We start from the raw sequence: 23,739 nt of genomic DNA on the forward strand, positions 1-23,739 counted from the left end.
ATCCATCCATCCATCTGTGAACTTGCCTCTGGAGTCTCCAAAAACCTCTTTAATGAGCCCCTCTGGGGGCTTTCAGATCACCTGCTTCCCAGGAGGCCCATGTGCTGCTCCCAGCGGGCTGGTGCAGCCCTGAGGGAGTGGGGTGGGAATAGGGTAGAGCATTCTGAGCGGAACCTAGGTGTAGGAACCTCTTGCCCCTCTTGCGCCCCAGCAGGGGTACCTGGTGTTCCAAAGCCAGCGTTGGGAGCAGTTGCTACCTGCATGGCCCTTCGCTACACTGTGGTAGACACAGCAAACTGGGCTCAGGGCTCCTGGGATTTTGGTGGCAGGTCCCCTGTGGTCATCCTTATTGTTCTGCCTGATCTGCTCATTAGATGGTCCTGCCCGTCTTCCTCCCTGTGAAACTGAGGAGGGGAATTCAAATCCGGGTTGCGGGGGCTCGCAATTCTTGTTTTCTGACTTTGTACTTGAACTTACATTTAGAGACACTTTGTATCTCCTTATCATCTGGACCTCAATTAGCCGGTTTATAGGATGGAATTAACAACTCTGACCCCACTTAGCTTTTTATGGGGGGGTAGATTAATAATTAATAACCACACTGATGCCTGCCAGCGTTTATTCCGAGTTCAGTGTGTGCTGGGCACTGTGCTAGGGCTTTCCGGCATGGTCCTATTTACTGCTCGCGACCTTATGGGGCAGGGGCTATTATGGTCCCCGTCCTCCATGTGGCAAAGCAAACAGGTGAAGCCCTTGGACCAAGGTCACACAGCAAGCACCCTGTGGAGGAGCTGGGGCTCTAGCCTCGCTTTGTCTGATGTACTTCTGGTACGCCTACCACTGAACCACACGGGGGACTCTAAAGACCCAGGAACTTTGGTGGGGAAGGGTGCCAATTTCTTTCTTTCCTTTTTTTTTTTTTTTAAAGATTTTACTTATTTATTTATTTGACAGAGAGAAAGAGTCACAAGTAGGCAGGGGGGTGGGGGAGCAGGCTCCCTGCTGAGCAGAGAGCCCTATGTGGGGCTCTATCTCAGGACCCTGAGATCATGACCTGAGCTGAAGGCAGAGGGCTTAACCCACTGAGCCACCCAGGCGCCCCTGCCAATTTCTAATCTGGGGAAGGAGACCCCACTGTAAGAACATCTTCCCAGGGGACGGTGTGGCGTCGTGGCAGGCCAGCTGCCCTGGAGTCTGGAGAGTTTTGCCTCCCACAGGAGGATCTTTGGCCGGGCTTGCTTGGGCGGGGTGTGGTGGGAACATAAGGTCTCTCTGGTTCCTTAAGGCCTTACCTGATGCTGGGGCCAGCTGGAACAAGAGTGACGGCAGGGCCGAGGTCTAGGGAAGTTGAGACAGACCCAAAAGGGGAGCGCTCCCGGTTGGCTCTGCCCTCAGAGCACTTAGCACATAGAGGGGGCTTAATTACTGTAGCTCCAATGATGGAGGGGCCCAGCATAAAGATCCCGAGCACACGCCCTGTTTTCCAGAGCCCTCTACCGTGAAGCCCACGTTCTGGGCATGACTGAGAAGAGGGAGGTCCCTTTCTGCTCAGAATGTGGGGCTGGGGCCTCTCCTCAGGACGGAACCTTGGCGTCTTTCCATGTTTCTGTTAGCAACAACATCGTGCAACAGCTGTTGGCAAGATCACTGGAAGTCCCCCACCGCCTTGGCCATGCCCCATGAGCAGCACCAGCACCGGTCAGACAAGTAGGGGCACACCATGCCCCTGAGCAACCCCCCCCCCCCGCCCCCCGCCGCCTTCCCAGTATCCAGATGAAAAACTGCCAGCCGTCTTGGGAGTATTCAAGCATAATTTATTTTGAAAAGGTCCCATCATGACTCTCATACAGAAATAAAGTGAACACGTGTCAAGATTGTATTTAACTCATTAATTAGCGAGGGACCCCGTGAGATGTTACAACCTGTTCAAAGGAGAATTCGAAGTACCTCTCACATATAGTCAAATAAGGTATGCTGGAACGAATTTACAAATAGCTGCAAAAAACTGGCAAGTCTAGTCAGTATCCACAGAACAACAATCGATTGCATGCCTCGGAAAGCAATTTGCATTTCTATGGGCAAGAATTATTTACCTGATGATCACTTGGGATGTGAATGACAGCAGGGCAGGGGGCCAGGGAAGGAGATCAGAAGGGCCCCCTGGTTTCCGAGCTTTCCGAGTTTGCTATGGGCAGCCTCCCCGCATTTGGCCGGCCCACTCCCTGTGGGCGGGCATCATCTGCAGGGGCTGTGCGGGGCGCACCCGTGCACAACCTGGAAGCAGGTGGAGCTGAGCGGCCCGGCATTTCACCTGCTGGTGAGCAGTTTGGGGCCTGAGCACTCCAACAGGAAGAGTCGAACAGTGCTGGTGACCCCGCGCCTGCAGGTGCCCTCTGCATTATGGACAGAGCACATTTGAGGCGATGGGGCCAGCTGAGGGAGGGCCAGCTGTGGGAGGAGGTGGAGAGAGGAGGAGGAGCTCTGGTGGGGACAGAAGGTTGGGGAGGGGAAGTTTGCAGGGAGAGAAGGAGAAAAGCCGAGAGGTGGTTTGATGAGGAAACAGAAGCCTCCGCCTGGAAACCTCGGGCTGAGGTCCCACCCTTGGCCCTGGCGTTGGTGGGTGGAGCCTTTCTCTGGTTGAAGGGGTGACGTATGATGGAAAGATCAGCAGGCCCCCATCATTCTGACTTCTCTGTGGGTCTGGTGGTACTTAGGAGCGTGCTGTTTCCCAGCCCTGCCGCCCCCTTCCACGCCTCTGTGCCTTTGTCCATGCTGTTTTCTTTGCTTGGAAGGCGGCTCTCCCTTGTCCACCTGCCTGAGTCCTATTCCCTGGCAGGGCCCATCCTTGTCAGAAAGTCACCTTTCTTTAGCGTTCCAGACTCTCCCAGGCGTCATCAACTCCTCGTCCCTCGGCCATGCCGCGTTATTGGGGTGTAGGTAAAGAACAAGGGACTTGAGATCCGACACACTGGGGCTTAACTCTGGCTCTGCCGCTTAGATGTGCTACCTCGAACGAGGTGAGCCTCTCTGAGCTTCAGTGTTCCTGTGTCTGAAAATGGGACCATTTCATTCCAGTAATGGCACCCACCCCTCAGTGTGGTGATTTTCTGGGGGATCATGCTTGGAAATCCCCCAGCCCCGTCCCTGGCTAGAGCCCGCAAGCTGTTAATATACACCTGTAAGATGGAGCACGGCCCTCAGGTCCCTGCGGTTGGTCGTGACCATATGCCCCACCACGCTGGGCTGTGTCTCATCTACTTATGTGCCCCCATGCCGGGTCCAGTGTCTGGACCTTAGCAGGCTCGCAGTGAATCCCAGTTGGGTACCGTGATTTTGGAAACAAATGGCAGAAGTGGAGCGACAGGGAAGAACTGAGAGGAGGAGAGGCCCAGCTGGGCAAGGTGTGGAGGTCTGAGCTGCCAAGAGGAGCTGCCAGGGACAGCGATAATTAGCTTGGGAGGGAGGGGTACGGGCCCAGCTAAGGCTGGCTGCCGGTAGGAGAGCTGGCATCTGGCTGGGGACTTATCTCCCAGGGCAGGAGCCCTCTGGATTTTCTCCAGGACACTGGAACAGCCCCCTGGACGTGCCCAAGGATGGATGGAGATGAGGGTGTGGGTAAGAACCGATCCTTGGCTTTCTTGCAGGGGGAAGAAAAGAAAACTTGGTGGCCATCCCGGGGGACTCCAGCTGGGAGATGATCTCACCATTCTCCCTGAGACGGGGACCAGGGCAGGAAGGAGCGAAGCACTTACTGGCTGCTTTCCTCGTGCTGCCTCATAGGAACTGAAGCCCAGAGATAGGCAGTTACCTGCTTAAGGTCACGCAGCAAGTCGATTCATTCCACTTCATGATCGCATTTTACAACCACAGAATTGTGGGAGGTAGGGAGGACAGAGCAGGTTCTTTCCATTGGACAGATGAGAAAATGAGCTCTTGGAAGAGGCAGGCACAAGCCTGGGACCAAGAATGAGTCAGCAGCAGAGCAGTGAGCTCGAGCTCGGGACCCCGGTCTCCTGTCTGGAACAGGAGGCTGTCCCTGAGCCTTGGCGGGGCTTTGTTCCACTTATAATCAAGTTTTGGACCCCAGAGTTCATTGATGGGACGGTGAGAGGTTGTCCTGTCAGGGCTCAGGCAGGGGCACCTCACCCCACTGGCAACTGGCTTGGCAGAGTCCCAGGCTCCCAGGCTGCCCTGGAAACAGAAGGGCCAGGGGCTGCCAGATTTGTTGGCAGTGTGGCGGCCCCACCCTGGGAATGGGGAGAAGATGGGATTTAGGAAGCAGCGTTGGGCGGTGCTCCAGTATCCTGACTCTGCTCCTGGCCGTGCCAACTTGGATCCCAGCTGCTCTGGGCCCTGTCCTCCCGCCACATAGGGTCTGTCCTGGCAGCTGATCCCAAGCCTGGATGCTGCCTAGAAAAGCCACCTCTTCCCTACCTTTCACTACATTATAGAGGGGAACCCATTCACCCCATCCCATGGTGCGGGGGGGGGGGCAGGGAACTCAGGGGCCCTGAGCCTCCAGCCTGACTCTGCCCCCGTCACTCCCCGTTCTAGCTGCCTGTCCGCTCTGCCAGGCTATGTAGAGGCTCAAAGGGCAGGTGAGGGGGGTCAACTCCCCTTCCATGGGGATCCTGGGCCTCCCAAACAAAGGTGGGAGGATGGGAGGGCAGGCAAACACAGACATTTACTAACAGTCTGTGTGTGCCTGTAGACATCATTAATTCTCCCAAAGACCCTACGAAGTAACTGTCCTTGTTCCGATTGTACAGACAGGGAAACAGACGCAGAGACGCCAGTGCACCCGCACAGAGTCATAGCTCGGAGGTGGTGGGCTCATCTCTCACAGGGGAGGCCTTTGGAGCCGGGCCTGGCTGAACAGGTAAGGACGTCTTCAGGCGGAAAAAAGAGCCAGAAGGCTCTGGGGGCCGCTGCAGTAAGGCTGGAATGTCTGTCTAGAAAGTTTGGGCTGCATCCTGTAGGCTTTATCCGCTGGGGATGTGACTATTTGATTAAGGTCTGTCTCTCTTCCCAATTTGTAAGCTCAGTGAGGGTCAAGGGCTTGTCTTAATATTTATTTCTCTTTCCCAAACTTGGCACACTATAGATGCTCAGTACATCTTTGTCCATTGAATGTTTGAGTCCTGCACCCAGGACCCCTTGCTCTGCCCCTCCCTTCACCGCTCTCCCACCTACCCTGAGCTTTCCACCCCTGGGTCCTTCGTATGGGATTTTTCTGCTGGCTCTGAGCCGGCCAGAGGGCCAGAGGATCCTTCCCTCTGGGCTGAGTCACACCACCCAGCCTGGGCTCCGGTGGGGTAGGGGAGGGTGGGGGTGGGGTTAGGGGAGGGGGAGGCTCTCCTGCTGCTTTGGCCTCTCTTCTCTCCCTCCTGGGCCCACCCGTGCCTACCATCTGTGGGAGCCTGGGCAACAGTGCAAGGGGAGGCCCACACACCACACGTCTAAATCCCTAAATGTCACTGAGACAGCCACCCGACAGGCAAACATACCTGCGTAATGACAAAATTGCAGAGAACGTATGAGGCTCCGGCGGTAAACTACAAAGCAATCTGATGATGCCTATGCAGGTCCCGGAGTCCTGTTGGTGGGCTGCTGTCAGGATGAGTAATACAATAAAAACCTGTGAGGAAGCCAGACGCCAACGAGTAGGAGACACAGGATTCTGTTCACGTGAGGTTCAAGAACAGGCAGGCTGTGTCTGTGGTTACAGAAATCAGAACATCTGTGGCTTCTGGGAGGTGGGTTTCAGGGAGAAGGAATACGACGGACCCGTCTGGGGTTGTCTTCTATCTAGAGGGGGGTGTTGGAAGAATGGGGGTATACACCGAGCCAGACTCATCCAGCTGGATTCTTCAAATGAGGCCGTCACAGCATACGTCAATTACACCTCAAACACAGTAACAGAAAACCCTGTAACATCAGAATCACGAGAAATTTAGAACTCAGGATTAAAAATCACACAAAAATAGCTGTGCGCAATGCTTAAACTGTCACATATTTACTCCACAAAATTTATTTCTCTTGCCATCATGTCATCAAAATCACCAATTTTGTTGTTATAATTAGGATTTTTGTATAATTCGTGTTCTATTTACAGGAATGATCTAAGGCAACCTTGCCTGATAGAAATAACATGAGCCAAAGATGGGAGTCACATTTGTAATTTTCTAGCAGCCACATTTTAAAACGTGAAAATAAACTGGTGAAGTTCATTTTAATAATATATGTTATTTAATCCAAGGTATCCAGAATGTTTATTACAACAAGGAGTTGATATAAAAAATTACTGACAGGGGCGCCTGGGTGCTCAGCAGGTTAAAGCCTCTGCCTTCGGCTCAGGTCATGATCCCAGAACCCTGGGATCGAGCCCCGCATCAGGCTCTCTGCTCCGCAGGGAGTCTGCGTCCTCCTCTCTGTCTGCCTGCCTCCTTGCCTACCTGTGATTTCTGTCTGTCAAATAAATAAATACAATCTTTAAAAAAAAATTACTGACATTATTTTGTGCTCTTTTTTCTTACTAGATCTCTCTCTGGAAGTTTGTGTGTATTTTATACTTAGAGTATATCTCAGTTCGAACTGGTTACATTTTATGGGCATCTGAGGGGCTCAGCAGGTTAGGGGTCTGCCTTCTGCTCAGGTTGTGATCTCTCAGTCCTGGGATGAGCCATGCATCAGGCTTCCTGCTCAGCAGGGAGTCTGTTTCTCTCTCCCCTAGTGCTTCTCCCCACCACTTATTCTCTCTTTCTCAAATAAATAATATCTTAAAAAAAACAACTGGTCACATTTCAAGTGTTCAATTATTGTATAAAGAGTGACTATTGTCTAGGACAGCTCTGCTAAAGGATGAAAAAAAATCACATGCAATCTTATTCCAAGTGTACAAAATTTGAATATAGTTTCATTTAAATACTTAAGTCCAAATGATAGAAAAAAATTCAAAAATTAAATTTTGTTCATGTTTTTTAAAAAGCATGCAAAATGATTGATTTAAATCAAAAGATGTAATTACCTATTGTGATTATATATTATAATTAATGAATATCAAAAATTTAAATCAAAATTGTTTACATAATGAGGAAATTTTATTTTAATTTTTTAGAAAAGATATTTATCATTCAATTTTTTTTGAAGATTTTATTTATTTTTTTGACAGACAGAGATCACAAGCGTGCAGAACAGCAGACAGAGAGAGGGAGAAGCAGGCTCCCTGCTGAGCAGAGAGCTCGATGCGGGGCTCCATCCCACGACCCTGAGACCATGACCTGGGCTGAAGGCAGAGGTTTTAACCCACTGAGCCACCCAGGCGCCCCTCATTCAATATTTTTATAAAAAATTTTCATAAGAAGATGGCATTAACTGTTCCATTTTTTTGCTAATGTAATGAATCAGTATTGTGCTTTTTACATCTCGACCTGCCTATAGATCACATGATTAATGTGACTTGCTCCATGTAACAGAATGTTCCTTAGTTGCTGTGTCAACTGTAGCAAATACTACAGGTAATAACTTGGTAATTGCGAGTGCTTCCAGGAGCATTAATTGGAGCAGTCAGATAGCTAGAAAAGGACACTCGGCATTACTTGGAAGCGATATTTGTTTTTCAAGGATCTGTTGCATTCATGCTATCTAAAAGTGAGGATGTTTGAAGAGCTAATTAATTCTTCTTCTTGGTTACCTAAGGGTTTCCGTGGCTCCGTGCTTCCTCCACGCTCCCCGTTCCATCAGGTGGAGCATGATGGCAGCGGCAGCAGGTCCCAGAAAGCTTCGCAGGTTTCTGACTGCTGTTGTTTCTTTTGGTAACCTGCAGAAAACGACGTGGATGGGGAGATGCATGTCCCTGGGGCTCTCACCGGACAATCACGAGGGCGGGCACTTAGGATCATGGGTCGTCTGATGCCGGCCCTGAGCGTATTCTTCCTGAGCGGCAAGCGGTGCCCTGTGTTCTTTATGGGGTGAACTCATATGTAGTGAGTTCCAGCAGCTGCTGCCTGGTGTTATAATAAAGCAGTAGCGCAGTCACCCCCGTTTGCTCAGGGACTGTCTGGGACCGCTTTTGAGCTGCATGGGAGTGACCACACTGCGTGGCTGCAGGCCTGAAATAGTTGCTACCTGGGGCTTTAAGATAATTTGTCCACCCAGGGCAGAGTCTTGCCTTGGTCTGAGTGGTTCTTCTCCTTGGGGCTCCTTGAGCTGAGACCTCCCATGCCGTCCAGATTCTGGACAGACTGCTGCTATGGTTGCAAGCCCCTTAAAGGAGGAGATCTAGGGGACCAGGGAGGTCCCCCCAAAGCATGCCTTCCAAATTAAAGTCTTTGGGCCTGAGGTGTTTTCTGCAGTGAATTTGCTCTATGCGTGGCATCTGGGATCATATTCTCTCCTTAGCGAGGCCAAAGCAAGCACAGGGTTGGGGCTGACCAAGAGAATGGTTTTTTCCTTCACCGTTTCTGTCAGTCACTCCCCAGCCCTTATAAGAAGAGCCATGATGGAATTTCCCACAATTCTCCAACTTTCCTCTGGAGGAGCAGAGCTGATATGAAGCTCTGTCTTCTGGCCCCAGTGTCCTGGACAAGGGATATTGGTGAGCTGGGCGCCTTACCTGCCTGGGGAAGCCCAGTTCAGGCCCAGAGGGGGGCCAATGTGGTCAGAGATGAGGGGTGAGTAAAAGGCAAAGTGTTGGGGTAGGGGCTACTCACCCCTGTTGCAACTGGGCACCCCTGGTGCAGTATTTTGTTTGATTTCACACCCATCTCCCCAGGAGATGCATCATTCTTGGTCAGCCCCGTTGGGCCTACATAGTCCCTGGCACATGGCGGCTCCCCAGTCTGCACGTGTGGTCAGCCATCTTGGCAGGTGCTCAATGCCAGGCACAGGTACGGATTACAAAGATGACTCCAAACGGTCTGTGCCCTCAAGAGGCTCACTGTCCAGTAGGGGACACAGAGAGACTAGCAGTTTGGGGCCTCACTTTGAGGGTAGAAGCCTTATGGAAGCACTCCCTCTGAGAGCTCCAAGTAGGGCACCATAATTCAGCTTGTGGGTTTGGGAAGGCTTGGGCAAAGGGTGACAGATTAGACCACTTGTTGAATGAACGCGCGAGCAAATGAGAGATGAGGGCCTAATGCTGGGTCTGTGAACTTTAAAAATGCGGGGAGGGATTGCTTCTGAAGTTTAAAAAAATTGAATCCATTTAAAATGTTCCCGAGCTGAAAGTGGGACAGGAGGAGAGTCCTGGGGGGAAGGGCTGAACCGGGAGGGGCTGCCGGGAGCAGGAGGGCCAAGGCCAAGGGGATGGGCTCCTGGGCCTCCTGCCCAGACTCACGGGGCAATCCCCATAGAGCCGCCAGCCCAGGGAAGTTGTCACTGCTGGCGTTGAAAGAGAGGAGCTGTCGCAGTGGCTCGAGGACAAATCTCTTTTAATTCTGTTCTTTGGAGGAGGGGGTGGGGTCGAGCAGTGTCAGAGTGAGAGATTGGCTCTGTGAGTAATGGCCATGCCAGTTCCACTAACACCCCCGGGGAGGGAGGAGGGGAGAGAGGCCCCCTCCCCTCGCCTTTCCTGGGGGCTTGCCACCAGGGGACTGGAGGGGACTGCTGTCCACCTGGCCATGACATGGGCATGCAGAAGCCGATCATCTCAGAGAGCTGAAGCTGGGAAGGTCCTTAGGAACCATCTTCCAAGGGCTTCTGAAGGGGCCTCCATGGGGTTTTAAGGAGGAGTCCATGGGAGAGTCCTCCGGGGTCCACCACCCCCACTGAGTAGCAGGTGAAATTTTGTATGCATGGGAATTTGTTTGAGAAAAGTGGTGGGGGTACATTCATGGTTTTCCTTGGCTTCTCTAAAGGTACTTCTCACCCCAAGTTAAGATTCTGCCCTCTTGCTTAGCAGATGGGGAAAGAGAGGGGCCTATCCTATATCCCATGGCAGATGTGTGGATGCTGGGGGCTGGGCTGGTTGTGTTCATCTTCATCTCCCCATGATCTCTACCAAAGGGAGGTACTGAATGAGAGCATCCCAGTCTCCTGGTCCTCCCTGCGTGGGCTTTCTCCTTGCACACCACGCGGCGGAACGGCCGGGGGCAGTGAGAGGCAGGGGTGAGACCGGGAGATTCCGGCAAATCCCGTTATGTGTGGTGTGTGCACGAGCCTCCCTGCCTGCTTCCCCAGAGGTTACTAGGGGTGTTGAGGGGGCTTTGGTGCTCCAGGAGGCAGACTGAAAGCCCCTGTAAAGACTCCTCACCTGGGGCAGCCCATCTCTGTACTCCTCAAAAGACACCTGTGTATGGCAGGGGGAGGGGACAAAGGGCAGCCTCATGGAGGTGTGAAGCAACCACAGGCTGCAGTGAAGGCCAGACAGGAGGGTGTCGTAGTGGTCCTGGTGAGAAGTAGGAGGTGGGAGGACTGAGAGAAAGAGCAAAGAAGTGGTCTCTGTCCCTCGTGGTGACAAACAGGGGAGGGGTGGACTTCCTGTTGGTGCTAGGAAGTTTGAAAATGTGGGAAGGGGATTGCTTCTGAGGGTTCAGACTATATCTAGCCCTAGTCCCTGCTTTGGCTTTGTGTCACTCTAGGCAAGACTGGTCTATGGGGTGGCCTCCGTTTTCTCGTCTGTTAAATGGGAAATAATCATAGTAGCAACCCTTCTTAGCAAACAAGGCCAGAAGGCGGGAGGGCGGCATGAAACACTTGGATGCCTACGGAGGACGGATGTGGGATTGTTGACAAGCCTTCCAGAAAGGTTGCGTAGGAAGAAGTGATGGGGTGGGGAGGGGAGGAAGGGGCAGGGAGAGCAGGGAGAGAAGGAAGCATCAGACTCCATTCAAGGTGTCTACTTGCCTTCCCCAAAGCACAGCTACTTGACAAGAGCATCTGACAGAGCCTGACAGGAGACAGCCTTCCACCTGGGAGGGAAATGGTGAACCATGATTTTGCACATGTTCTAGCCCAGCCCTTGACTGCCGTGGAATACAGATAGCTCACTACAGGGGTAGACGGGAGGGACGGAGTCCAGAAATAATATGGCCACGGGAAGCAGAAGCGGGATAAGAATTATTCAGCTGCTTAAAGCCAAATTGCTCGTAAGATCCATACTCAGAATAGCGGGAAATAAATAAAGAAAGCTGGGAGGATCTGGGCAGGCTCCCTGGAGGAGGTGACTTGTGTGCTGGCTCTGGGTAGGATCCTGAGAGGGACCCAAGGAGAAGAACAGCCCAGTGCAGGGGACTGCACAGGCAAGGTCGAGGCTTCAGGAACAAGGGAAGCCCAGCTGTTTTTTTCTGCTGGATCCATCTCAGAGGCAAGAAAGGTCATGACATGGGTTCGTGGTCCTGCCGACTTCCTAACTTTGGCTTCTTGAGGTGTGTGTGACTCCCCTGAGGGCCCCACCCCGCGGGCTCCCAAGACTGGGAAACGCATCCCAGTGCTTTCTGTGGGCCTCTCAGCCCCTGCGGGAGGCTCCCCGAACTGGGCTCCACTCCAGGCTGTTCTCTGAGAAGCTCGCCTGTTTACCACTTCGCTGCAGAGCAGATGGATGATGCAGAGGCCCCATTTTTCTCCCCGAGCAGCGGGGAGAATGAATCTCACCAAGTGTTGCCGACACCGTCCTACCAGGTTCCCCATCCATCTCGGATGGGGCGGCTGACAGAGCGCCGGCCTATCCCTCAGCCCTGCTCTGGGGCCCAGCGGAGAGGGTAAGACCAGACAAACATTCCTCCCTGCAGCTCCTTCTCTCCCCACGCTGGGCCTCTGGCCTGGACGGCGCTCGGAAGCAGACGTGGCTCCAAGACAGAAAGAAGAGGAGGCTGGGTGGGGAGGGAGATGGACGGTTGTGCATTCAGGCCTGATAGCCTTGCACAGTCTTAAACCTTGTGATACAAGGCCATCATTTCACTGAAACCCCAAAGGGCAAGGCTTCTCGGGGATGAGGCTGCTAGGAAGAAGGGACGGTGGTCCAGAGAGACCCAGACCTGAATCCTGGCTCCTCCCATGAAATTCTAGGACTTGGGGCAAATTGTTCTACTGTTCTGGGTCTTGTTTTCTTCCAGAACTGGAATGGGTTCCTCCCAGTGTTTGTCACAAACACTCCGTCCAGTGTTTGTGAATGATGACAAACTGGGGATTGAAAGATATGGTATGGATTCCCCACCCCTCCATTTATTGATCACTTACTGTGTGCTTTCGGCTGTATGGAAAAGAGGGCTGATCTTCACAAGAACCTTGTGTCGAGGACAACTTCAGCCCCGTTTTACACGTGGGATAACTGAGATGCTGAATCGAAGTGACGTTCGAGAAGGAAAAGGCAGACCCGAGACTCTGGCCCAACCCTGTCATTTCCACAGTCTTTTCTTCTCACTACATGATGTGCCCATCCCAGGCTGCAGGGACTCTTGGGGGCCTGGCACGTGGGGAATCTCATGGAGAAATAAATAATTGAAAGGAGGGATTTGAGAGTCTGGAGAGAGCCCTTGGGGAAAGCATTCCCATTCTGGGACTCAGGTAATACCTCAAGTAGCTCTAGCTCTCAGTGAGCCCCAGGACCCTGCTGCCATCTCTCCAAGACCTGACCTTCCGGGGCCACTCTGTCAGTCCCCACTGGCGCACACTGGCCCCAGGAGATTGCCCACCCTCCTAGTTTGGCCCTGCCTACCCCCCAGTTTGCTTGCTGAGCTCCGGGAGAGAAGCCTTGTGTGTCTCCCCAGTCCCCAGGCCCTGCTCTTACTTCTCTCTCTGGAGTCTGGGTTTCCTTCCAGAGGGAGTTCTGCTTACCAGGTTTCTAGAAGAAAGTTTTGACCTTCCTAAGGTCTTTTCCATGTGGCCATTGGACTTGTTCGACCTCCCTCCCTACCCCTTGGGAAATCCTCTAGGCAAAAAGGTAGAGCCTGTGTTTACAGGAGAGCGAGGCGGCACCCGCGGGGGTGAGCCCAAGCACACCAGGGTAGGGGTTCCTCCAGTCTGTCTTTGAGCACAGCTCCGGCCAGGCCTGCTTAGAGCCTATGGGTCGCAGGAGGGCGGGGGGGGGGCGCGGGGGGGAGGTAGGCACCACCCCCTGTGTCCCTGGGGCCAGCTGGGGCTGCCTCCCCACCTGCCTTCCCCGTCGGCGAGAACCAAGCTTGCTGCACATTTATTCCCTTCCAGCAGAGGGGCCTGGAGGGCAGAGTAGCCCAAATAGAATCACACACCCTATCCCTGTGCAGTCTCATGGGGGGACCGAGCTTCAGGCCTCGGAAGGGGAGAGGAATGGGGAATGGCGAGTGGAGCCCTGGCGGCAGGCCAGCCATCCTGTGAACACACCCCAGAGAAAGGCTAGCGTGAGATAAGCTCCCTGCTGTCAGGGTAGGCCTTATCTCCAACCTGCAGATACCAATCTCTGCCTGCCTGCATGCTTACAGCCCACGGTGGTCCTCTGCGCCCTGTGCCAGGCTGAAGAGTGGGAGCGGGGTCGGTGTGTTCAGGCAGGTGGCTCCCTGCCTGCCGTAACCGAGGCCCTGCTTCTTTGAGCCCAGTGTCCCTGGCCTCCGCTCCAGGGACCGGCTCTCTCCAAGCATTCCTATCCCTTACGATGTCACCTGGACCAAGATCAAGGCACTCCAGCTTTCTCCTCCCAGCACACACAAAAGATTCAGTTCAGACCTCCTAGTTTTAGAATAGCTCCAACGAATATCAGTAAAGACTCTATCCCGAAGAATTTTAAATGTAGGTATTATGACACCAGCCCGGATTCAGATCTCTTTTGGGTTGTCAGACCCATTGATTGAACCCCTCCTGCCCCTAGATTAGCAAAACATCAAATCTTTCTTTTAGGGACACCAAGCCTCTCCTCCAAATTTTTGAAGTACCCCAGAGAGGAGACTCCGTCCAAGAGGGAAGTCCCACATCTAAACACCAAGCTGGAAAAAAAAAGCAGGAGGGGGGGGAGAGTCTCATATGGAGAATCAGATCGTCTGTCATATCACTGTAGAAAATTCATGTTCCCTGGAAAATGATAAAATAACAGCTAGTGTTTACGGAGGTGTGAGCCGCGGGTTGGACATTTTCTGCTCTTCACGTGTAATAACTCATTTCATCTTCTCAAGGACCCTGCAAGGTGAGCGCTATCTTATCCCCATTTCATAGACAGGGAACTGAGCTCAGGGAGAAATCCATTTCTGCGGCTTTCCACGGCAAAGTCAGGTTGGCCGGGGTGACCCCCACGTCACTTGAGGTGCCCTTCCTGTGCAGGTAGCCTCGCCGGGGCTCCCTCCATCCACAGCAAAGGTGTTAAGCTCTCCAGATCTCTGTCCCCTTTTCCCACAGGAGTCTTCATGACTTATGTGCAAAGAATGTTAGCCCAGAGAGCCAGGGCGTATGCCACCCCCCATGAGGGCTTCTGGTCCTAGGTTCTACCTCACCAGGCACCCGTCCAAAATAAATCATTTCATTAGAGTTAATAACATAGTCCCTTAAGCTGCACTGTTTCCAAATAGAGGGCCCTCCAGTCTGCTTTAATGAACAGATAAGAATCTTTGTAATTAACTCAGTGATGGCTTGCATGTAAATGGGACCGCTTCTGAGTGCCGGGAGACTAGTTATTTATTTATTGTTTTAAGTATGGGGTAAATATGCTTCTGACCCACCCTGGCTCCAACAAGGTCCCATGCAGCCAACCTCCCAGGGTTATTTTTGCTGATGGGCAGAAGCGCCTCTTTGCAGAGACCCCCTGAGTACAGGAGAGCCCAGAGTGCTGCCTATCTTCATTCCAGCAGGGCCCTCTTGGTGAGGCCCTCCCAGGGTTATTTCTGCTGATGGGCAATAGCTCCTCTTTGCAGAGACCCCCTGAGTACAGGAGAGCCCAGAGTGCTGCCTATCTTCATTCCAGCAGGGCCCTCTTGGTGAGGCCCACCGTCCTTCCTTCCACAACTCTGGGCCGCCCTGCCTGGTGGCGCGGTGGGGCTGGGGCAGCTCTGTCCCATTATGGGCTCAAGCATTAGCCGTCTCTGCCCATCGCCGTGCTGGGGCTGTAGCAGGCACATGTGTGTGTCGGCCTGTGTGTTCTTGTGTGCATGTGTGCGTGTGTGTGTGTGTATTGTGTGTGCATGCATGCATCTCGGAGCAGCGAGCTTGGCGGGCATGTGGGTGAGAAGTGGTGCTCAGAGGCCATGCACTTCTGTGCTCTGTGCGCACGTCGGGCACGTGTGACCACGCATGTGTCTGTGTGCTCTCCTTGCCCAGCCACTCACCGGAGCCCGGTTCCTCATCTTTTGACAGAGGCAGCAGTTGAATCACCGGATGCTTCTGGGGCTTTGTGGTGTCTGTTCATGGAGCAGAGTTTGCTGGGGTGGAGGGTCAGCTCGTGGCTCTGGCATCTCTGGAGTTTTCCTAGAGGAGCCCAGCTGCTGACAGTGCTTTGGGCTCCCCCTCCTCCCCTCTCCTTTCCCTGGGAGAAGCCGTCCCTGCCCAGAGGGTTAACCCCCGTCTAGCTCCTGTCCCCTCGGCCCACTGCTTCCCTGGATCCTGAGAAAGCCATCTCACCAGGGGACTGGAATCTGGACCAGAGCAGCAAGGAGGAGGGCAGAGGCAGAAAGACCCTGTGGGGTGGGCAAACGTGTGTGAGGGAGGAGGCCTGGGACCAGTGTCCTAGCTCGAGGGGAGGGCAGACTATGTGTGGAGGTGGTGGGGGGCAGAGAAGGGGAGGCTAGGGGGACCCTTCACTCTCTGTAACTCTCTCCCACTCTGCTCCCTGAGAGGTCCGGGGTGCAGGGCTGAAAGGGGAGTCCACTTCCAGGGCAAGTGTTGGGCTGCAGGGCTAGGTGCTAAACATGGGACCCAGAGATCCACGCCAGGGCCCTGCTCATGTTCCCTCACTCCCTGGGCTTGCTGTCAGTTCTCCTAGCTGGCAGGACCCCTCCTGGAGGGAGCAGCCCCAGTGCTCCTGCCTGAGGTCCATGCTTAGTGCCCAGGGCAGGGATGCCGGGCACCGTGAGGCCTGTGTTTGAATGTATGTATATGAGTCTGCCTATGGGTCACCTTTGGGCTTCTGGTGGGAGGGCACAAAGGCGCAGCCCTGGGAGGGCCCTCTGATGACATCTAGTCCACACCCCTTGTCTCACAGAGGAGGGCTAGAGACCCATGCCAGGTCATACTGTGTGAGGGGGTGGCCCAGGGGACTGGAAACCAAGACTCTTGGCCCTGAAGCAGGCCTCCCCGCTGTGCACCAGGCTCCTTTCCCCCACCCCTTGAGGGGCAGAAAGGGTTAGGGCCTCTCCCCAGGCTCTCCCACACCTGGACAGCGGCACTCTCCACAGTAGCCCAGGGCTTCTCCAGCGTCACCCAAGGGACTGTACTTCCTCCCCTCCTCACACCTGTTCCTCTGGGTCCGGTGCCTGTGGAGCTCTCTCTGTCCAGCCAGGAGAAATCCATCCTGCCTCTCAAGCTCCAGAAGGCTGGAGTCTGACTTCCCAGCTGTCTGGTAGACCCTTCTTCACAACTCCCTTCAGCACCATGGATAACCCGGCTTCAGGCTGCCTTTCTGGATTCCTGCCTGCCTTCCACATTTGCTTCGTTCTCTCTGCTCTATGGGCTAGATGCTTGCACCAAGTACTTTGGGCTTACTTGTCCCTGGTTGTATGTCCCTCTGATATATGGTGTCCTTTCTTCAGGGTGTGATCTATTTCTCTCATCAGACAAGGTGTTTGTCAAGGGTAGCTTGGCTTGTTTTCCCCCTCAGACTGGGAGCTGCTGTAGGACAGGGCCTCTTCCTTTTCTCTAAGACTGGGAGCTCCCAGGGAACAGAATCTGGTCTCTCCCCTCCTACCCAGAGCAACCTGTGGGCAGGGGACCTTTCAAGCTCTGTCTTAGCCCCGAGACTCACCGCCCCTCCAGCACGCACAGGGATAGTTACCATTCCCATCCCACTTTGATCCTCTGTGCTCTTCCCACCCCAACGTGGCAAATCCAAACTCACGGTGGCATCCGGGAGAGGGTGGCAGAGCTGGCAAAGCTTTGAGAACAGCCAAGGACCACTGAGGCCTGTTACCCTCCCTGCTGCCCTACAGCAGCTTTAGCTCCGTAAGGGCAGGGTGGCAGGGGCTGGGGGGAGGTGTGACCTGGCAGGGCGGGCTGGTGCCCAGGGCTTCACACCTAAAGACACAAAAACCATCAAGAGTGAAGGCACTCAAGTCCCTCGGGTGACTGTGGAGAAGCCCCTGGATTCTAGCTGAGGGTCCTGGCTTGTTCACACATGGGGCTCAGTCAGTGGCCGAGCGAGAACCCGCACCAAGCCCCTGGACTCCCAGCCCCGTGTTCTTACCTCTGCATCAGAATGATCCTCTGAGGGGCGCCTGGGTGGCTCAGTGGGTTCAAGCTTCTGCCTTCGGCTCAGGTCATGATCCCAGGGTCCTGGGATGGAGCCCGGCATCAGGCTCTCTGCTCAGCAGGGAGCCTTCTTTTCTCTCTCTCTCTCTGCCTGCCTCTCTGCCTACTTGTGACCTCTGTCTGTCAAATAAATTAAAAAAGAAAAAAAGAAAAAGAATGATTCTCCAAACTCCAGGTCCTCGAGTGGGGGGTGCTGTGTGGCAGTGGAAAGATCTGGAACTTGGAGCCCTGTGCTCTGGGTTTGAATCCTGACGCTGTCTGCTATTTATTTGCTCTGTGTCATGAGAAAAGTGGTGGAATCCTCTCAGTAGGAGAAGGCATGGTCCCACTAACTGGCAAAGAGGCCACAGTGCTCTTCTGTTCCGTCTGTCCCCACACACTATCCATGATCTGTGTCTTCAGCGGGGGCCCCACAGGCTGCCCCCATCCCTGAGCACATGAAATCTCTAGAGACCCCTCCTTATGCCCCTCTCGACCTCCAAATCTGTGCAACCTCATCCCCTTCCAACCGCCGATGTTGCTTAAGGATGCAGCAGGAAGAGGGTATCTTTGTAGCTGCCCACCGGGTCACTTCTGAGCTGGAGACCATCGGCGAGTTACTCACCCTCTCTGTGTTCCTACATCTTTAACATGGCAGTAATAATTCCTACCTCTCTAGACTCTTGTTAGCGATACAGGTGTTGAAACAGTGGGGCCTCATGAGGGAGGTCAGTGGACACTGCCTAGCAGGGGTGATTTCCATGTTTGTCCAAATGGGGAAATGAGGGCCCAGAGCTGGTGGTAGACTGGCTGAAGGTCACACAGCAAATGTACTGTCAGACCCTGGGAGTCCTTGCTGACCTGTCCTAGGAAGTATCCTCCCTTCAAGTGAGGGTTTCCTTTCTCTGGCCCATCTGTTGCATTTTCAGCCATCTCAGTTTGGCTTCAAGACCTCCCCCTCTACTCCCGAAGCCTTCTCTTCAGGGGAGCAGCTTGCCTGGCACTTAGTAGGCACCTGTGAAGACTTGCTGAAGACGGACATGGTGGCACATGCAGGGCAGGTGCGGACGGATTGCTGCAGGGGAGAGGGTGGTGGGCAGGGAGCTGAGCACCAGGGTGGGCAAAGGCTCGAGGTGCTTTTTCCATCCCTCCAGCTCTGCCTTTGCCAGGCCTGGCTGTCTGAGAAATCTCATCTTGCTAGCAAGCTGATTCATGGGCCTGGGGTCCTAGTGCTCCCTGAGCCGCTCTCTGTCAATAACTATTCTTTACAAGGTCCCGCGATTCATTTTCGGGGTTGAAGACAAATTTTTAAAGAGGAGTTCAGTGCCAGGGCCATTCCAGAGGGGCTGTTAACTTAATGTCCTGCCTCGTTCCCTCCAAGCCTGCTCCCTCTTGAACTACACGAGGGTCAGGACTTGCCATTTCCAGCAATTGCTTCTGAGTTCTCGCATTTGGACGAGGGGTGGGGGGTGAGGAATGGAGAGGAAGGGGCACGGATTACAGGACAGGGCAGCAGGCGGGGCTCTGGCTCTGTTATGAAGTTCTCCGGGTGACTCTGGGCCAACGGTCCCCTTCTTTGGGGTCCCCTGGGTGTGGAAGTGCGGAGACTGACAGACACCATCACGGCAGCGTCCCCTTGGTTTCCTGGAGTGACCTGGTCTCTGTAGTTCATTTGGGCAGGAGGTCTCAGTGTCGAGCAGCGGCTCGTGTCCCCTCCCCCTCATCCCCATGCGGGACCAGGGAGTTGGCAATTCCACATCCAAATGCCACGGTGTCCACCCAGCTCTGTTCCTGCTGCCCTGGTTCTTGTCCCTTCTGCTGCAGCATCCTCCGAACTGGTTCCCCTGGCCCCCCCGAATCTTCCTCCGGTCACTGGGTCAGAGGGAAATAGCCCAAACCTCAAGTTTGAGCCTGACACCCCCACCCCTGCCCTGTCCATGCTGAACTCAGCACACTGCCTCTGCCTTCTGCAACTTTGCATGTGTATTTCATGTTTTCTTTTACCACTGGGGACTCCTATTCCAGAAATATATGCATAGAAAAATAAACATGTAGAGAGATACGGCCAAAAAAAAAAAAAAAAAGGCACGGGGCATGGGGTGTGCGGCCTTCAGGCCTTTATGCCCACCAGCTTCCCCTCCCAAAATGCTCTTGGCTCCATCCTTAGCAAACTCAGTTTGAGAATGTCTCCTCCCACCTCCTTTGTGTCCCACCAACAAGGTTAAAGCATCACGCATGGCATCAATCATTCCAGATAACGGTGGGCAGCTGACTCGTCCATCTTCCCAGCAGGGCTGGGGCTCCTAGGGGACAGGGCCCTGGTTTTTCCTCCATGCTCCCTGACAGGGCCTGGTGCACAGTAGGAGCCCAATGTCTTGAGTAGACCAATGGATCTTGAACATGAAGTCCTGAGAAACTCCATTTGCTGAGAACCTCCAGGAGCAGGGACTGTGCTGGAAGCTTCAGTCCGCACAGCAACCCGAGGGCTGCCGTGATCCCTTGAGCAGATGATTGTGGAAGGCAGGCTTCCTTCCATGCTGAGGGGCAGCATGTTGGCGTAGGTACCAGTGCAGCCCTAGTCCTGCCCTGGTACCTCGAGGCACGGATTTCGGTGACTGTAGCCACCTGGCTGGGCCCCTGGAGGCTGGCCTCTTGCTTCTGGCCAGGCCTCCTGTCTCCACCCACATCTCCACCCACCCCAAGGCTGCTGCCCATTCTGGGGAGTGGCAACCCAGGGCTGCATAGGCCCTGTGCAAACACACAGGCCAGATGTGCCCAGGGGCTGTGGGCTAGCCCTTGCTAGTCCTCCTGAGAGGGAGACGCCCACCCAGCCGCCTTTGCTTTCTCCTGCCTGGCTCTTTGCCATAGAGCCCCCCCACCCACGCAGGCTTTCCTCCATGGAGAAGGGAAGCCTCCCTGAGTGTGACAGTGACAGGCAGGGACCTGGGCGGGGGGTGGGGGTGGGGGTGGTGGGGTGGGGGGGTGGGATTGAAGGTGGAAAGAAATCCAGACACCAATCTTTTTTCACCTCCCCACCCCACCCCAGCCTTTTCTCTTGAGGCCCTGAGGTTTACCCCACCTTCCCGAATCAATGAGGGCAACTCCAAGAGGAGGTACCTCTTTGTAGGGGAACTTTCTGGGTCAACACGTCCTCAGCCCCAGGGTCCGAAGGGATGTGAATGTCGGAGCGGCAGCAGGCCTGTGGCCCGGCTCAGCCGCGTTTTGATCTTAGGCCATTTAGTGTGTCCACAGTGTGCGTGTGCGTGTGCACACACGCACCAGGGCGAGACACAGAGCCAGGCACTATGCACTTTCTCTTCTCCAGGAGCTGCTGCTCCGGTCCAGTCTGGTCACCCCCATTTATTTAAGAAAATCAGACACAGTGGTGGGTAGAACCCAAGAGAGAAGTAGCTGTGGGCTGGGAGGGGTGGGGAGACGCCCGGCTCCCTGCTGCCTTGGCCTGTCCCAAGATCCTCCACAGCATGTCCCCTGGTACCCTCTCCCCCTCCCACCAGATTCCGCTTCCTGGGGGGAGGGTAGCTGGCTGCCCCTGCGGAGAGGAAGGCATGGTCAGCAGAGCAGGAGGGGTGGGGCTAAGGCGCAGTGTTGACCTCGCTGTGGGCTCAGCAGGGGGACCCGGCGTCCCTGGGCTGCCCAGACCACAGTGCTGGGGTATGGTTTTCGAGGGGCAGACCCAGGGCTCCTCTCCACTGAGGCCCCTGCCCACAGCCAGTTGGGACAGAGGAGGGAGTCCTGAGATCTCAGGAAGGTGCCTGGCTTGGCCCAAGACCCCTCTGTAGGGTCAGCTCCCAGGTCCTGGGAAGGGACCAGGGACACCCAGAAGCCAGCAGATGCTACAAGTGTCCCCCCCGCCCCCCACCACCTCTAGTTTGTCCACAGCAAGATCCTTGGCAGGGCAGGCTGCCGCTGCCTCCCCACCCTGCAGGACAGAAATCCCTGAATAGTGGTTTGAGAAAAGTCTTTGTGCAGCTTGTGACACAAGACCCCCCCAAAGCCCCCCAACACAGGGGGAGACAGGGGACACGGGGGGTGGGGGCACAGTGTGGCCCACCTCACCCCAACTTGGCCTCCATGCCTCACTTTTGGGGCAGGGGGTTGTCTAAGATGGGAGGAGGTCTGGAAAGGGTGGAACAAGGCCTGGGATTGCTTTCCTCCTCGAAGCTCCTGAGGAAGGAGCCCTCCACCTTGGGTGGCAGAATCGGGTATGGGGTGAGGTGGCGGGAAGGGCCCCATAGGGTAGGCTGCTGCCCAGCACGGAGCAAAGCTGCAGGGACAGGGAGTACAAAATCCACGTAGGCCGGCCTGCGTCAGTGTGAGCCAGGGCCCCAGTCATGTCCCCCACAGAGCCCACCCCCCCAGGGGACGGCGCCTCTACGCGATCTCTTTGATTCTGCGCATGTAATTGTGCAGGTCTGGGGGTGCCGTGGGCCGCGTGGTGCCCGCCACATCCGGGCAGCCCCAACCCAGGTCCTCTTCGTCCTCCTCGTCCTCCTCACCGGCGGGCACCGAGTCATAGGCCAGCTCCTCCGTGGGCAGCGTGGTGAAGGTGGTAAACTTGACCCGCTTGCGCTTGGACGTGGGCGAGCTGGCAGGGTCCTCGGCCTGGTCACGGGCCGAGCCGCCCGAGGAGCCGTCGCCCCGCCCGTGCACCTGGCTCTGCACGCTGGTCTGCGAGCTGCCGCTGCTGTGGTGGTCGCCGTGGCAGCAGGCAGGCACGGTCTCCAGTGGGTTACCTGCGGGCGGAGACAGCTCCCCCTGCACCCGCAGGGGCTGCCCGTTGCCCAGGAACACCCAGTGGTGAGAGTGGTCCATGCTGGTCTGGCCCTCGGGCGGGATGCGCTTGTGCCGGTACCGCAGCACGAAGACGATGCAGTTGATGAGGAAGACGAGGATGGCGAGGCAGAAGACGCCCAGCAGCGCGTACATGCCGATCTCCAGGTCCGTCAGCCCGCGCGGCATCTGCAGGAAGCCGGTGGGCAGCGGCAGGAAGTCTTCCGTGGGCGGCACGGCGCTGGCAGTGCCAGGGCCCGGGGCCTCAGCTGCTGGCATCGTTGTGCCCGGGGGGCCGGCTCCCCGGGCCTCATCCTCGCCCCCGCCGGGGCCTGGCTGGCTGGGCCCTGGGTAGTCGTAAGTGGGGTCCTCCTCGTCCCGCCCAAAGTGCACCTGCAGGCCCACGGGGGTCGTGGCCAGCACACTCTTGCGTTTGGTTTTCTGGCAGCTCTCGGCGATGGTGAGCTCTGCGCGCAGCAGATCCCCGGCGCCCTCGGCCTCTGCCACCACCAGCGGGAAGGCCCGATCCTGGGTCACCGTAGCCACCCGCTCATCCAGGCTGCTCACCAGCAGCCCGTAGTCCCGGGGGCTGTAGAGGGAGAGGGGGGCTGTGGTGCCATCACTGTAGGAAAGCCAGAGGCTTAGAAGGGCTTCCTGGAGGAGAAAGAAGGGGACGGGAGTCAGAGAGCTGGTCCTGGCTGGCTTCCCTGCTAGGTGCTGGGCAGATGCTGAGCTCTCTGAGGACAGGGACTGCGGTACTGTGGGTCCCGCCTGTATTCCTGGATACAGCCCTGGATACAGCCAGGGATACAGCCCTGGAACTGTTCCTGGCACGTGGCAGGGCTTAGGAAGAACTGTGGGAGCAAGAAGTCCTCCTCTGGAGGTTGTAGGCAGGTAAGGGGCATGTTACTGCCCTAAGAATTTCCTTGTCCAGTCGTCCTTCTCCCCTTGATAAGCTGAACGTATGTTCTGCCTTGGGTTGACCTTGAGCCCCCTTTTTTGCAGGAGTAACCCTGTATCTCCATGCCTGACCTTGGGATCATCCCCATTAGAAATGTGGAGACTGAGAACACATATTCCGTCCCAGTCTTCTCCTCTGTTAAAACATTCTGAGAATTGCCTTCCCTACAGATGAGGAAACAGGGCCCTGAGAGAAGGGATTGGCCTGGGGTCATGGAGCAAGTTAGGGGCAGGGGGACTCCTGGCTCAGTGCTCGACACCTGCCTTCTTGCTCCCTGTGCTCCTGCCTGTCACCTTTCTGCCTCTGTCCTCTGCCCTGGTGCTCTGTTGGGGGCTGCAGCTGGGGCTCCAGAGATGGGAGAAGGTAATTCCTAGGCGTGGAGGCAGAGGTGATGGGCTGTCTGAGAATCTGGGAGGGGGAGCCCTCAGTGGGATCCCAGAGCCATCTCGGGATGGCAGGTGCCAGAAGCGAGATCTTGGCTGGACTCCCTGTGCAGATGGCAGGGGAATGGGGTTGGCCAGGTGTGCTGGGCACCAATAGTAGACAGATCTTCCATCAAAGCCTGAATTTGGGGGACTCATGGCACAAGGACAAACTGGAATTTCCTTCATCCTTTCACACTGCAAGCCCCCCGGCCAGCAGGCTGGGCA

The 23,739-nt window shown here is 55.3% G+C and overlaps 1 protein-coding gene across 3 annotated transcripts in view; it reads right to left on the bottom strand.

The window, feature by feature from the left end:
* Window positions 1-20,504: 20,504 nt before the first annotated feature.
* TMEM132E (transmembrane protein 132E) overlaps window positions 20,505-23,739 on the bottom strand; it is a 53,021-nt gene continuing 49,786 nt past the window's right edge. For all 3 annotated transcript variants that reach the window (XM_045986618.1, XM_045986620.1, XM_045986619.1), the window contains one exon: window positions 20,505-22,782. In XM_045986618.1, the coding sequence (XP_045842574.1) occupies window positions 21,730-22,782 (1,053 nt within the window). In that variant the 3' untranslated portion in view covers window positions 20,505-21,729. The remainder of the gene's footprint in view (window positions 22,783-23,739) is intronic.

Source organism: Meles meles, chromosome 18, assembly GCF_922984935.1.
Source record: "Meles meles chromosome 18, mMelMel3.1 paternal haplotype, whole genome shotgun sequence".
In the NCBI taxonomy this organism is placed as follows: Eukaryota; Metazoa; Chordata; class Mammalia; order Carnivora; family Mustelidae; genus Meles; species Meles meles.